The 14,911-nt window shown below is 41.8% G+C and overlaps 1 protein-coding gene across 2 annotated transcripts; it reads left to right on the top strand.

The window, feature by feature from the left end:
* Positions 1–406: 406 nt before the first annotated feature.
* tmem184ba (transmembrane protein 184ba) lies at positions 407–11,417 on the top strand. Of its 2 annotated transcripts, XM_034708273.1 has the most exons (10): positions 407–772; positions 867–907; positions 2,630–2,863; positions 3,641–3,806; positions 8,392–8,482; positions 8,676–8,843; positions 9,175–9,344; positions 9,433–9,627; positions 9,917–9,943; positions 10,646–11,417. In XM_034708273.1, the coding sequence occupies exons 3-10, from the start codon at positions 2,630–2,632 to the stop codon at positions 10,873–10,875; spliced, it is 1,281 nt and encodes a 426-aa protein (XP_034564164.1). In that variant the 5' UTR covers positions 407–772; positions 867–907; the 3' UTR covers positions 10,876–11,417. The 2 variants fall into 2 exon arrangements, with proteins under 2 accessions (XP_034564164.1, XP_034564165.1); XM_034708274.1 differs by lacking the exon at positions 9,917–9,943 and having other exon boundaries at positions 408–772.
* Positions 11,418–14,911: the final 3,494 nt, after the last annotated feature.

The raw sequence follows: 14,911 nt of genomic DNA, 5'->3' as shown, positions 1-14,911 counted from the left end.
TTTTTTGCTAAAATGGGTAATATGTGCCATTTTCAGATAAAAAAACATTCTGGCATTTCAAAACCCCCCATTTGTGTCTCACGACCCCCCAGGGGGTCCTGACCCACACCTTGGGAACCCCTGCATCAGGACAAAATAACACTATGTACCGGTTTTTAATTTGGTCAGTATTTGTTGCCCACACTCTGACAGCACAGTACGTACAGGAAGTGGTAAACAAACAATTAATCACTACATGTGTGGGAGCAATGATGAAGTTGTTCAGTACATCACCCACATTTCCACTGCTGCTTTCCAGGGCCGAGAATAGACTCCGCGCATGCTCAGTTGTAAACAAACAGACCACGCCCTCTTCCGGATTGTTAATGGTAGTCTGTGGGTGATTGGCTGAGCAGGCTCGTCCTCGCGGAGTGGGCGGAGTTAGTCTGATCTACAGTTAATCCGACAGGGATTGGTTTGAAGTCAACGGAGTGAAGAAAGGAGCAGGAGTAGAGGAACAGAGTTTGCTGCTTTAACTCTTCAAACACTGACTCAAAACGATGAGATTACACGGACAGTGAGCTAAGAAATATTATATGCGTTTTTTATCATGAGAGACTAACTTTGGAGCTGAGTTTTCGGGGGGCACGCAGAGGTTGTTGTCGGGACGGTCAACATGGATGTCGGGGGAGCAGCGGTGCAGCACTGAGGAGGAATTAAGGCCATTTCTGGGTTATTCCTGGTTTGACTGAGGGAGCTGAGGAGGATTTTAAAGCAGCAACCTATTTACCAGGTGAGTCTACAGCTTTTGAAACAGGCTAGACACACTTTGTTTGAACACAGTACTTATTTACCCGACTAATATTGTGTCTGTTTCTCTATTTCAGGCTTTGAATTGATCTGTAAATAGCGTTGGACATAAACAAAGGTAGGTCTTGTGTTTGAATGTGAGCATTATTGTTTTACCATGCAAACTTGTCAAATCAGATTTACCCTCAGCATTAAATCAGAGCAGTACAATAAAATCACTGTTTTGCAAAACATGTTCAGGCAAAGTTAGAAGTGCATACACGTCAAAGTGTCTTTCTGCTGACTAAATCCCAGTGGTGTTGTTGTTGTTAATGCAGCCTTAGAGCTTGTAATAATAACCCAGTCTGGCTGCCTACCATACCATCACTTATTTCACATTATAAGCATACCCTGTCTGCCTTCCAGCACCCCTTCCCATCTGTTGCTTGCCTTTCCCTGACCCCCCTGACTCATTGATATTATTCCTTTGTGCATGTGTGCCTGACCTTTTTCGCCTTTCACACGAAACACACAGATGTCCCTTTGCTTCAGCACAGCATTTCACTGTCACTGGTATTGTTTGTGCATATGTGTGTGTGCGTGCTGCTGATGCCTTCACTTCTCCTTGATGACATGTGGATCTGCTGATTCCTGGCAAACCAATACAAATGACCTGCAGTGTCACACATACACACACAGGATACACACTTTAAAAAAGGACCATAACTCTTCTCAGGCTTGCACATGAAAGCATCTCAATCTATTTTGTCCAGCTTTTGAATTAAATCACAAGTTTAAAGTAATTAGCGTGTGAGGATACTAAATGGCTGTGGTGTGTGTGTAATAGCGTTATGTCAGCCTGTCATTGTCTGTGCTGTTTGTTTAATGGCTGTGTTTAGGTTGTCGTGCTCTTCTGGCAGACGAGAAATGACAGGTCAGACTGAAGGTCTCTCCTGCTCATTTGGTAACCAATTACAGCCTTTGTTCCACTACTTTATTATTATTTACTATCTCTTTTTCTCTCTGAAATTATGTATTTGTGTTTTTACATCCGCCCCAAACTCCACCTCTACAATATCAAGGTCCCCGCCTCCTCCGAGCTCAGTCTTATATGACAACTGTGTGTCTGTAAAAGAAGAAATGCACCCTCAGAACATGTCAGTGTCACCCTGAAGACTGTGACAAGCTGCTGCTTATGTAACATGTCTTCTGGCCACTTAAAGTCTAGTCATCTCCAGGAGCTGAAAGTGGATCAGCAGCGTATGTAACATCTTTGGTGGTAGATCAGCCTCGCCATTCTAACAATATATCCAGTATCTTTTTACCTGGGTAAATTAGAGATCGTTTTCAACCACACCTCAACATTTTAGTCCGATGTGTTCTGATCACTCAAGGAGGAATCAGGGAAGACTCAAATTACAACAATGCCTCGCAGCTAAATGACATGATGTTCTCCGTGGCATCACAGCTGAAGAGTTTATGTTTGGGCATGTAGTCTGGCATCAGTCAGATTGCATTCTGGGAAATGTACAGATAACAAGTATCTATTTTGTACTTCCTAAGTTTGACTAAGATACTATTCTGTAAATGACACTGACACACATACCTCTGACTCATTGTATAAACTTGTACTGCAGATTATCTGTGTTTATCTTCAATCCATCTTTCTATCTCAGATTACACATTACATCAATGACAGAGAGTGTGGGATCTGTAGTCCACGTTAATGATTGCAAGTGGAAATGGATCTTCATACCACTACATTGTGTCACAGTGTCGTCACTGACTGATAAGAGTCTCTCCCTTCAAACTTTAACTAAAGGATCGTTTGTTGTGTCCTCTGTGTCTTTGACTTTTCCAGATGATGAGGCTGTGGAGACGAGACGTGCCGCTCTCAGAGAGGCTCAGCGAGGACTCTCTTCTTGCAGCAGCACCCAATGCCCCGCTAACGGCAGCCCCTACGGGCCCCAACATCTCATGGCTCCCTGAAGCCCCTCTGCTGACACCTGACCAGCCAATTTTCCTCATGACTCCTGCTGCTCAGGCTGTGTCTGGCTTCTTTGTCTGGACAGCGCTCATTCTCACCTGTCACCAGGTAACAGCCTGCAAAGAGAACTTTGAATCTGCTTTTTAATGTGGCGTGCTCAGCTGGAGATTATGACGTTGAGATTTGCAGGAGTTAAAAATGCTTATCTGTGTTTGGTGGTCACAAAAATGTGAACTGTATTTTGTTGGCTGATGTACGTGTGTGTTGACACTCAGGTTACATGATCCTGCAAACAAGCACATCTGCTAAGGCCCAGAGTCGAGCAGGGGGTTGCTTGGCAACATCCCTCAGCAGGTGTTTGTTAAACTGAGCATGAATACACAGAAAACAGACACACACACACACACACACACACACACACACACACACACACACACACACACACACACACACACACACATACACATACACACACACAAAGGTGAAACTTGATCCAGGTACATTAAATGGCTCTTTGAAATTTGTCAGAAAAAAAACAACAGAAAGCTGAAAGATGTCATTGTTTTTTTCCTTTGACAAATACTCTCACACATTCTGGTGGGATAATTTCATGTCCTGTATTGATTGAAAAGGTCACTGACATTTACACACTTTGAAGAGAGTGAAAAGACATCCATGAATCACAGTGTAATCTGACTATCTTCAATAAGTCTTTAATCTTTTAAATCCTCTCCTGTCAGACAAATGTTTCATTAAAAGTAAACCTTTAAAACAGGATTAATAATCTGGTCTCACTAATGCCTAAAGTCTGTGGAATAGGTTTTGTTTAAAATGCTTTAAAGAGTCCTTTTTTTATATTTAATCCATCCCTGTTGTCTGCTCTAGATCTACATGCACCTGCGTTTCTACAGCTCACCCAGGGAGCAGCGCCACATCGTCCGGATCCTCTTCATTGTTCCCATCTACGCCATTGACTCCTGGCTCAGCCTCCTCTTCTTCACCAACGACCAGTACTACGTGTACTTTGACACCGTCAGGGACTGCTATGAGGGTGAGAATGTGCTTTCGTCTTCATCAGTTCTTTATTCATAGTGATAATGACATTTAATTAACTCAGTATAGTATTACACAGAATAATGATGCTAAATAACATCTTTGTTTTTGTCAATGTCAAGCACTGTTTTGTAAAAGATGTTTGCTTTTGCCTTCCAAACTAGAAAATCCAGTAGCAGCAGAAACAGCAGAGGAATAACGCTTCAAGCTAGTTTTCTCATTGTTGCAACAAAAAAAAGTCTCAGTCACTCCGCTTCATGATAAAGAACAACTCATATATTTTAGTCGTTTGTGATTTTCCTCTTAACAAAGGTCTATTTAGAAGTTTTCTTGAGAAAAGACACATTTAGGCTACTGTTTTGAATACTATCAATTTCCATTGAGGGCAACTTCACCTGTTGAATTGTTGAAACATTTTGTGATCAGGTCAGATTGAAGATCCTCAACTGACTATCCTGCCGACTTGAAGTGTTTACTCTGCAAAGGGCTCTCTGACCTATCCCAGATTACTTTTCACAAAGTTAATTTAGAAGTATGTATATGTATATGTATTGCCGCTGGAGCTTTTAGTTGTGCCCAAATTAATCTGGTCCATATTTTCTGAAGGCTTTTTTAAACCTACAAATCTTTACATATTTGTATCTGAGAAGTGTGCTTTGGATATGATTTTGACTTGAGTGTGTATAACTGGACTCAACACTGACTTGTTGATAAGGCAGACTTTCATGGACTTTGTTTACTGTTGTTTGGCCGATGTGGCAGCTTTACGGAGCAGTTGGCTTACGCAATCAAAACAAATCTCTGATTATTCTAAAATTCTTGAGTTGGCAGAAAGTGTTGAAAGCTGCCTCCGCTCTCATTTTCATCTGTGGAGACGCTCAGGCCAGAAATAGTCTGCCCGCTGGCATCACTTCCTGTTTGGCAAATTGGTGATGTCACATACATGCGAACCTGGATCGAGGGGTTCTATGTTTGGTTCTTCCTCGGGCAGGGAAAGCTGTCAGTTCTGTTGTCGTCATATCGCGTCCTCGAACAGAACGTTCTCTTCCTCCTCCTCACACCATTTTTTATAATGCACTTCCTTCTGACGTTCAACCAAATCTTCTTCCCTACCTCTCTCTCATCTCCTCTTCTTTTTTTCCTCTTGCTTGCTTTCCCACAATGCCCCTGAGCTCTGCCCTGATCTTTTCCTCAGCGAGGATGACCGACCTGTTGCATGGCAACTGTGCTCCTCACAAATCTTCCTCCTCACCCAGTACGGCTGTGTCAGATAATGAGTTTCTCTCAACCAAACTTGCTGCAAAGTTCCTATTCTCATTGTGTGCTGGGCTACTGTATCGCCGTAGCAACAAGCACTGCTGACGGGGTTCCTTGGGGAGAGAGTAAAGGGCGTAAACAGCTGAGACACAGAGAGCTGCTCAGAGCAGATGAACCACTTCTTGTCACCCACTTTGCACACTGAGTCACACAGATAACTGGGATGTATGACATATTATTACCTCCGTCCTGACGTCTGACAGGAGACCACAGGAGTTAGTGTCAGAGCTCTCATGCACGTTTAAGAGGAGTCGAAGTAAAGTCAAAGCTAGAATACATTACCTCAGCCGCAGACAGCTGATGTAACAAGAATCTCTGCCAGCAGTGCAGCTGCTTTCAGATCAGTGTTGTGATACAACACTGCAACACACACACACACACACACACACACACACCTTCCCGAGCTTCACACACTATGGCACACGCTCAAGATATGTCCAACTTTCACACTTCACCAATATACACCCATCATGCTCACCTTATTTTACCTCACATGCACAGTCACACAAACACCCCCCCCCCTCGAGAGTATGAGTGTGTGTGCTAACAGGATTAAGCCGGCCGTGTTTTTTATGAGCTCCTTGGTCGTCATCACCTTCTCAGTGAAGCAGCACAGAGGAGAGATAATCCACCGGTCCCAAGAGACATTCAGGTGAATATAAGTCACACAGGGAGGTGTGCGAGGAGGAGGATCTGATCTCTCATCCGCGTGAGGAGCAGCTTCAGTGTTTGGTCCAGAAAGTGAAGATGTCTCTGCTGCCTGAGCTCACACGTGTTTATTGTTAAAGGAAGATTTATGTTCAGGCTTAAGCTTGAGTCAGCCAGAGAAGAGCAGACACACACAGACTCTTCTGAGAGTCAGTCGTCTGCATTTATTATCCTTTTATCTCATTGTGTACAGAATTATATTACAGTTAAACTCTGACCACTTTAATCAACAAAATTATAAACCACTAGCATGAAGCTTAAACTCAGAGGACAAACATTTAAAGAACTACAACTCAAGTTTCAGTCGGTTTTGTTTTCTATCCAGCTGAAATGCTGCATGCATCCAAGAATTTACAGTGGTGTAATACAACACATTTGACTTAAAGCATGTGCACCCTCTATGCCTGCCCTTCACCTTTAAATTCATGCACATGTAGCTGTAGTGGTTTCAAGGATTCATCACACATAATGCAAAGTCTGCACACTCTTAACCCTCATATTTCGGCCTCCTCTGTCTACCTGTTATGATAACTATATAAAGGTTTGAATGTAAGGACTACTTCTCAGTATTAGTTCTCTCTAGCTGGAATCATGCAGCAGCCAGCTCTGCAGCTACTGCACCCAGAGGCCACATATCGATGGCCTCAGTAAATTGAATATGCAGCATGACTTGTGCTCAGACACTAGGCTGGACAGCTGACACCAGAGGCACAAAGCCAATGTCAATACAGCTGACTTTGAGTGGCAGCTGTTGGCGGTCCTCAGCTGTAGGTTTGATATTTGCATGTTCAGCTTTCATGGATATTATGGGGATTATGCATGGGCATTAAATACTAATTTAGTATTCAGTTTTATATTGATCGCTGAATTTTGATAGTTAAATTCATATATTTAACCCCATGTTTGAAATGGCATTATCATTAACCCTAACCCACTTCAAAACAGTATTAGAGCCCATGGTTACGATGTTAACCCTTAATAATGTAAAGCAATACATGTCAACCTGAAGATGTCTCTAAGAGCTGAGACAGGCCTGCAGTCAGCTGCCACCCATTTAGCTAGAACTGTACGTAACTGGCCTGATTTAATCTCATCCATCGTTCTGATGCGATTCTCACACTCCAAAATAGTGCTCTGCTGACATACAGTTTGTGATGTAGTTGCTCGCTGTCATCAGTCTGATCAGCTGCACCTGTATGCTTAGCTCGTAGGTGATTGCTCAAACATGAAGGACTTCAGTGATATTTTATTTCTGTTTGATACAAAGTCTATTTTACCTGTCAACTTGAACCATGTGGAAGTTTCTTAAAGTAAAATGGGCCATCGTGGTGGCAGCAGGAAACAAACACGTGCTACAGTGGCTTCACAACAGTCACCCATCTGTTCCTGAGAGCTGTTTTGTAGCCAATCGTTGGCAGCAGCCATATTGGAAATGCGGAACTCAACCAGGCATAGTGTGACGTAAAGAGACAGAGTTTGAGCCTCCTAGCCAACAGCTATGTGTTCCCGTCCAGGAGTCAATTCAGTCATGTCCTTCTTTGGGCAAAACCCGCAATCTTAATATCTTCTGAACCGTTGCATTAGAAAAAAATTCAACCCCGTACAGTGTGTGCCGATAGAGACATAGCTACGTAGACCCAAGCCGTCTTTTGAACCAGGCTGTAAACATGTTTATTAATGCTGCAAAGATCATCTTTTTTTAATTGATGTGTGTGTGGTTTCTGGTGTTTCTGCAGCCAGCATCAAGCGAATTCTCGATGAATTGCAGTTTATAACACTTCCGCATGGGCTTCATATTTTGAGACCGGAGGTTGCCACTTGGCTTTATGTGCTTGTGTGAATTTCAGACTTTCATTGCATCACAATGTCAACACTGACTAGTTTTGATGTGTTATCGTTTCACTGAAATAGTTTAAAGTAAAATATGCTATTTGAAGTCTACGTGAAGTTGCAACTGGTTTTCTAATACAGTCATCAGAGTCTTTATCAACATGACACATAAATAACAAATCATAGTTCATCATGTGACAGTGTGGCAGACAGTGATGTGTATTTTACTGTTTGTGTGACAGCTTTCTCGGGCTTTTTCTACTAAAATATAAAAAATATTAAACACATTTATCTGTTTGGTCTACATGTAGTATTAGCGTCATTTGTATAAATCCTGAAGATTATGACGATAACAGGAAAACAGTGATCAGGCCCAGATGACATTTTGGTTTGTCACAGTAGGAAAGCACCATCGCAAAGCCTTCCATTAGTGATGGTTTAATTCCATTCAGCTGCTTTAGTGTCAGGGTCCTGCTGTGTGTGTGTGTGTGTGTGTGTGTGTGTGTGTGTGTGTGCGTGTGCGCGTGCGCGTGCGTGCTGTCATGATGTGCACTCACTCAGACACTTATCATAAACTTTGTGATGAACCTTCAGGCTGATTTGGATCAGTCTAAGTGTTATTTGTGAGGCAGGCTCCCCCTGCAACATCTGGTTACCTTTATATAGCTATGAGAAAGTATAAATAAAGTAATAACAGCAAACTTTTTTTTCTCCTTGTCTCTCTCCAGCTTTTGTAATCTACAACTTCTTGAGCCTGTGCTATGAATACCTGGGAGGAGAGAGTGCCATCATGGCTGAGATCAGAGGAAAACCTATCGAGTAAGTGTCAGATTACCTCAAATTAAGGGTTTGATTTAAAGGCTTCTGGCATTATTTGATCCCCACATAACAAGAACCAGAAGACTCTTTTTTGCTAAAATATTTCAAACTTTTATGTTTTCTGCTGCATTCTCCAAAGTGTAAACCAATCAGTATCAGAAACAATCTTAATCATTGTGTTTTGTGCCCTCAGGTCCAGCTGTATGTACGGTACTTGCTGTCTGTGGGGAAAAGCTTACTCCATTGGCTTCCTGCGGTTTTGTAAGCAGGCCACGTTGCAGTTCTGCGTGGTCAAACCGCTCATGGCTATCATCACCGTCGTCCTGCAGGCATACGGCAAATACAAGGACGGAGACTTCAAGTAAATTCTCCAAACTGAGAGATACTCCAGCTAAACTTTATTTACCTTTTACCTTTAGGTTATTATGAACTTACTGGAGCACGGGACACATTACCCAAACAGCTATCACAATAACAGAAAAAATAAATGATGCCACCTCATTAAAGAAACAGCACCCTGTGGATTAATCCTGTAATTTGGGATATATGAATATCCCTGACTCCTCATTCCCTCCTCTGTTAATCTCTGATTTGAAATGTAACCCTTTAGCTGACCTAGAACTATCAAAACAAAGCAGCCTGTAAATCAACAGCACTAACATTGTCTTCTTTGACTTCTTCTCTGTCCTCAGTGTTGCCAGCGGTTACCTGTACGTGACCATCATCTACAACATCTCCGTTAGCTTGTCTTTGTACGCGCTCTTCCTCTTTTACTTCTCCACCAAGGAGCTACTCAGCCCGTACAGCCCCATGCTCAAGTTCCTCATGGTCAAATCCGTCATCTTTCTGTCCTTCTGGCAGGGTAAGGCTGCTGCACCAAACCTCACTGTATTCATAGACGCACACACAGACTGTTGGATCTTCAGTTCTGTTTTATCATCTGTTTTCAGGGATGTTGTTAGCCATCCTGGAGAAGTGTGGAGCCATCCCTCAGATTAACTCTGTGGAGGTGTCTGTGGGTGAGGGCACAGTTGCAGCCGGTTACCAGAACTTCATCATTTGCATCGAGATGTTTTTCGCATCGGTCGCTCTGCGTCACGCGTTCACGTACAGAGTCTACATGGAAAAGAGTCTGGACTTACAAGGTGAGGGATTAAAAAGGGTCTTCACTGTTTTTTAACAGCATGCTTACTAAAAAAAGAAACAACCTTAACCTTTATGATTGTAAATAATCCTTCTCTCATTCTTTTTTTAACAAATATCACCCATGCCTTTTTTACTCCTTCCCTTTTTCTTTTTCTTTTCCATCATTTTTCAACTTGAACTTCTCCTCTAACACCTTTCACTCTGGTTTGATTTTTTGGTGATTTCCTCCTTTACTTTTTCTTCACATCAACCGTCTCCCATCTCTTTTATCTCTGCTGCGTCGTAAAGGACCCGTTCCTTCATACGGAGAGTTTGGTAGGTGAAACACTGATGATGTCACTCCTTTTTCTTCACCTCGTCTTTCTTGTTTTGTCCTTCCAAGATGTACTGTATCTTTTCTTGTTACTTTTTTAATTCAAGGTCTTTTTAATGACTTTGTTTCTATGTATCTCTCTGTCATTAGTTCCTATCCTCCTGTGCCTAAATCTTTCCAATTCTGTCTTACTCTCCGACTGCTCCTTCCTGTCTTGTATCAAATCCTTTTTCCTTTTTGTTCCCTCTCTCTAAATCACATCCCCTGTCCATGTACATTCCTCCTTTTCTCTCCTTTCTCTTTCACTTTTTCTCTTTTGTCTTACCATGTAATTCCCTCTAAATCACTAATGCCCTCTCCTCACCCTCTCCTTCTCTCCATCCACTAAATCACTCTTCTTCTTCTTGCTCTAACTTTATTCTTTTCTAACTTCCTCTCTTCCCTCTTTCTTTATTCTCTCAATCATTTTATTTCTTAACCCTCACCCTTTCCTCCTCTAAATTACCATGATTCCTCAATGTTTCCCCCTTTTTATTTCTTCCTCCTCTCTTTTCTTCTCCGCTCTCTAAATCATCCCCTTGCCCTCCTGCACATCGTGTTTCCTGTCCCCAATGTCCTTCTCTTCCTGATTCCCATTCTGTAAAACCCCATTAACTCTCTCACCTCTCCTGACGTGTGATTGGCTCGTTGTTCCCCTCCTTCAGGCCGCTGTGCCCCCATGAAGAGCATCTCCAGCAGTCTGAAGGAGACCATGAGCCCGGGCGACATGGTCCAGGACGCCATCCACAACTTCTCCCCGGCCTACCAGCAGTACACCCAGCAGTCCACGCTCGAGCAGGGCGCGCCACCACCCGTCTCCCGCGCCCACAATGCTGCTGGGAGCCGCGGGGACACAGAGAAGACTTTCCTTCTCAGCTCTGACGATGAATTCTAGTGCAGCAACCAATAAGACTGCTTTCATGGTGAATGGTACTTAACCCTCTCGTTCGGCTCCTCCTCGGTGATCGGAGAGTTACGAGTTTGTTTTCTTGTTTCTGAAACGGACTCTTCCGGACCTTCATGCAGAGACATTTGTGCACCCACATTTCCCAACCGTCTTATTTGGTGCAGAGCGTGGTTACGGTGGTTCGATGTTTTAACTTTTGGCCTAAAAAAAAAAAAAAGTTGTGTCCGTTTTTGTAAAGTGTGTGAGTCACACTTGAACACACTGAATCATACTTGACTTTATGCTTTGGAGAGATGCTTCATTTCACATTTCAGCTCAGTCACGTTTCCTTTGCTTCGATGTGTTTCTCAGTCGCACCGTGATTGTCCAGTGGAAGTTTTCAGTTGTGGATCTGGATTGGTTTCAATTTCAAAGGCCTGTTTGTTTCCAGATTCTCTGCTCATGAAGATACTGAAAAGGTTACATTTGAATCTTCCTCATGGAAGTTATCCTTCAAGTGTGATTAAATCTTTGCACTTTCTATATCCTGACCTTGGATTTGCAGCATTCATTGACGTGCTCATACAGATGCTGTCTTTATAATAGGAGTCACTATAGTACAAAGTTTATGGGAAATAGATTCCGTAATATAAACAGATATGGAAACATATGGGTTGATTTGCAGGGACTCAGTTGCATTGTTTGATTTTAAGGGACATCCCTCACTGCACAGTGGGGATGGATTTAAAGGGAATCTGAGTTCAAAACATGAGCTCATGTCAGCCCTATGGATCAATGTTATTGATATTAATGGAACAGATGGAAGCGACACAGAGCAGATTATAGATTATGGAGTACATCTGCCACAGCAGCTCTGTCTGCAGCAGCAGCAGCAGAGTTGGTTGGGATTATTCTGGTGTAATTGGGGCATTATTTGAATGGCTGGGATTAAAGCTTGTGCTTGTTCGCTCCGGCAGGAAACCTCTGCTGTCAACAATGTAGGTTAACTGGATTGAGGAGAGAACAGAAGAGGAATATAGGTTAAAGCTAACTTTAGCTGCCTGTTCTCAGCAGAGGAGCTACAACAAAGGATTGTAACCTTTCCTTTGAATGCCTGCATGATTCAAGATGTTACAGATTACAATGTTTTGTTAGTGTGAAGAGAGATTAATATCTCAAAACCTTATATTCTTAGATGGGACATAAGAATGACTCACATCCAACAAAATAGAGGTTCCACTTTCACTCTGACACACTCACTGCTGTCGTCTTTTTCAAGTTTCAGTGAGGCTATTGGAAAAGTTTGGACCTTAATCTTAATCTTAACTTCACTCTTTTCACATTACAGAGTTCTGCTTCTCAGCTGTGGTATAGCTGAGATCTAAAAGAACATTCACAGACCATATACTAGCAGAACAATATAGAAAAATTTCTTCTGTGAATTCTGAAGCAGTTCCTCTGTCAACTAAAAATAACAGTGTGGACGTGTGGAGGCTCTTTGACTCCTCAGTTCTTCCTGGCAGTCTTTTTTAGTTGGATTCATCTTCCCCGCAGACAGAGCTGCTTATTTTTTTTACACATAATTGAAGTTCTTGAGTCATCCGGGTGAGTCATAGTAAGTCTGCCAACGTGTTTACTGTAACTACTTTCACTACTCTGCTGCAGCTCTGTGTGAACACTGGGCGGTGCTGTGGGGGAGACGAACAAGCTTATCTCAGAGCAGACAGACAGTTAAGCTTGGTGCACATGTAACATGCTCAGTCTAAGCACCAGAGTGAGACTTTGTTGTCTTGTTGCTCTGTGTGTTTTCATTGGTAAACAGTTAAACAAACCTGGCCTCACACAGCTGTCTTTTTATTTCTGTCTGCCTGACAAAATGTTAGTTTTTAACAGGACAGGAACGACATCTGTGCACAGGAGCAGGGGGCTATTTTTAGTCACCACAGAGTGTCTGGATTATAATGTTTTTACATTCTGACATGGATACAAACAGGATTATTTTGACCCTGACATGACCCTGTTCTCCTTTAAAATGGAAGCACTCGTCACGTATGCTGTGTTGCACACTACAAACACATTTTCATGTTGAACCATGAATGAACAATATGTGTGTTTGGATGACAGGGCTGGTCTATTTGGAGATGTCTGCTTTTCAGTCGTAAGCATACTATATGAGATTCAGAAATGTCATGCCTCTAACTAGAAAGAACAACTGAATTTCCTTATCAGGGTGGAAATGATGATGATGACAAACAAACTGATGGAACTTTTAATTTGAGCTACAAATCCTTCATGCAGCTTTTGTAATGGAAACCTACTGAACTTTGAATGCTGTCACACACTTTCAGGCTTGAAACACACTTCAATCTCCTTCTCTTTGTAATTTGTTGCCATATGTTGTTTTCATCAGATGTGTATCAGTATAGCTGGGACATACTGCAGACTAATACTGAAAAAGCAGCTCTAAGTGCTGGCTAGAGGAAGAGTAGTTGTGACATTTATTGAAATAGCTATATAAGCAGGAAAGGAGGAGCGCAGGAGTAAAAATATCTAGTTTTGTATTTTTAATTCATAAATTTCTTTTTTATTTCAATGATTTTTTTAGTTATTTGTATGAAGCTGTTTAAGATGCTACTATTTAATGTTGAATGTATGTGAAAAAATAAAAGATATTTAGACTTAACTGCTTGTCACCTGCTTATTTGTCTGTTTTATCATACCAGGGAAGCCAGGGCAGCTAAAAACATCTGACAACACCATAGTTTGTGATAATACTTTCCCATTTCAATTTTTAATTGATTAAAATGCAAATTTTCATCTATTGTGGTCCTTCATTCCAAATTCTTGAATCTACATCAATCAATCTTTATTTATATAGCATTGAATCACAACAAATGTTATTCCAAGAAGCTTTACAAACAAACAGTTCTCGACTGTACGCTATTTTATTATTAACAAAGACCCAACGTCAAGACAGGATAAGATCCAGTCCCATTTTACAGGCTGGACTCAGTCCGATCTCATCTTAATCCACCATGAGCATTGCAGTATTTAGCAAGTTACAAATTTCCTTTAACAGGCAGAAACCTCGAGCAGAACCAGACTCCTGTTAAACAGCCATCTGCCTCGATATACAGTATACAGGATTTCATTACACTGCTGAACAAAGAGGCTTTTTGTTTCACTCTAGTGTAAAAAAATATATATATATGACTGTCCAGTCTGTAAGATGGGACTGGATCTGATTCTGTCTTGATGTTGGGTCTTTGTTAATAGTATAACAGAGTATGGCCTAGACATGCTATGTTTGTAAAGTGTCTTGAGACAACATTGTTGTGATTTGGGGCTATATAAATGAAGATTGACTGACTGATTGATTACAAGTCCCCGTATCCCACTTTTTCGATGCACCACCTGCTATGCACTCACCCCATGGCAGGCACAGGTAAACACCATTTTTCAGGGTCAAATTTAAATAGACTGTGTTTATATAGCACTTCTTCTAGCCTTCTGACTATTAAAATGCTTTTACATTACATGACACATTCACCCATTCACACCACATGCACACCCTGATGGCAGAGGCTGCTATGTACGTATAGTGGCCATCAGTGTAGACTAATCCCATTCACACAAGGCTGGCACAGCCACGGGGGGACTTTGGGATTAAGTGTGTTGACTAAAGACACTTCATCATGTGGAAAGAAGGACCTGGGATTGACTGAGAGATGACTGACTCTACCAGTGGACCAAAGCTGTGGCTAAAAAGTGTCATACTGTACTCATACATCATTTTATTAAGTGAAGCTTTGACATCCAGGTGAGCCAACAAAGCAAAAAAAGAGGAACTTAAAATGAGCTGTTGTTGTAGCCCACTTCAAAACGGGATCACACCCATCCTGTGCCAGATGCATCACTTTATCAACAGTATTGTGTACTTTATTACCAGTGGTGGACAGTAACAAAGTAAATTTACTTGAGTACTGTACTTAAGTACATTTTTTGAGTATCTGTACTTCACTTGAGTATTATTTTTTGGGGAAAC

Source organism: Notolabrus celidotus, chromosome 18 (assembly GCF_009762535.1).
Source record: "Notolabrus celidotus isolate fNotCel1 chromosome 18, fNotCel1.pri, whole genome shotgun sequence".
In the NCBI taxonomy this organism is placed as follows: Eukaryota; Metazoa; Chordata; class Actinopteri; order Labriformes; family Labridae; genus Notolabrus; species Notolabrus celidotus.
This window is presented reverse-complemented; position numbering and strand designations above follow the sequence as displayed.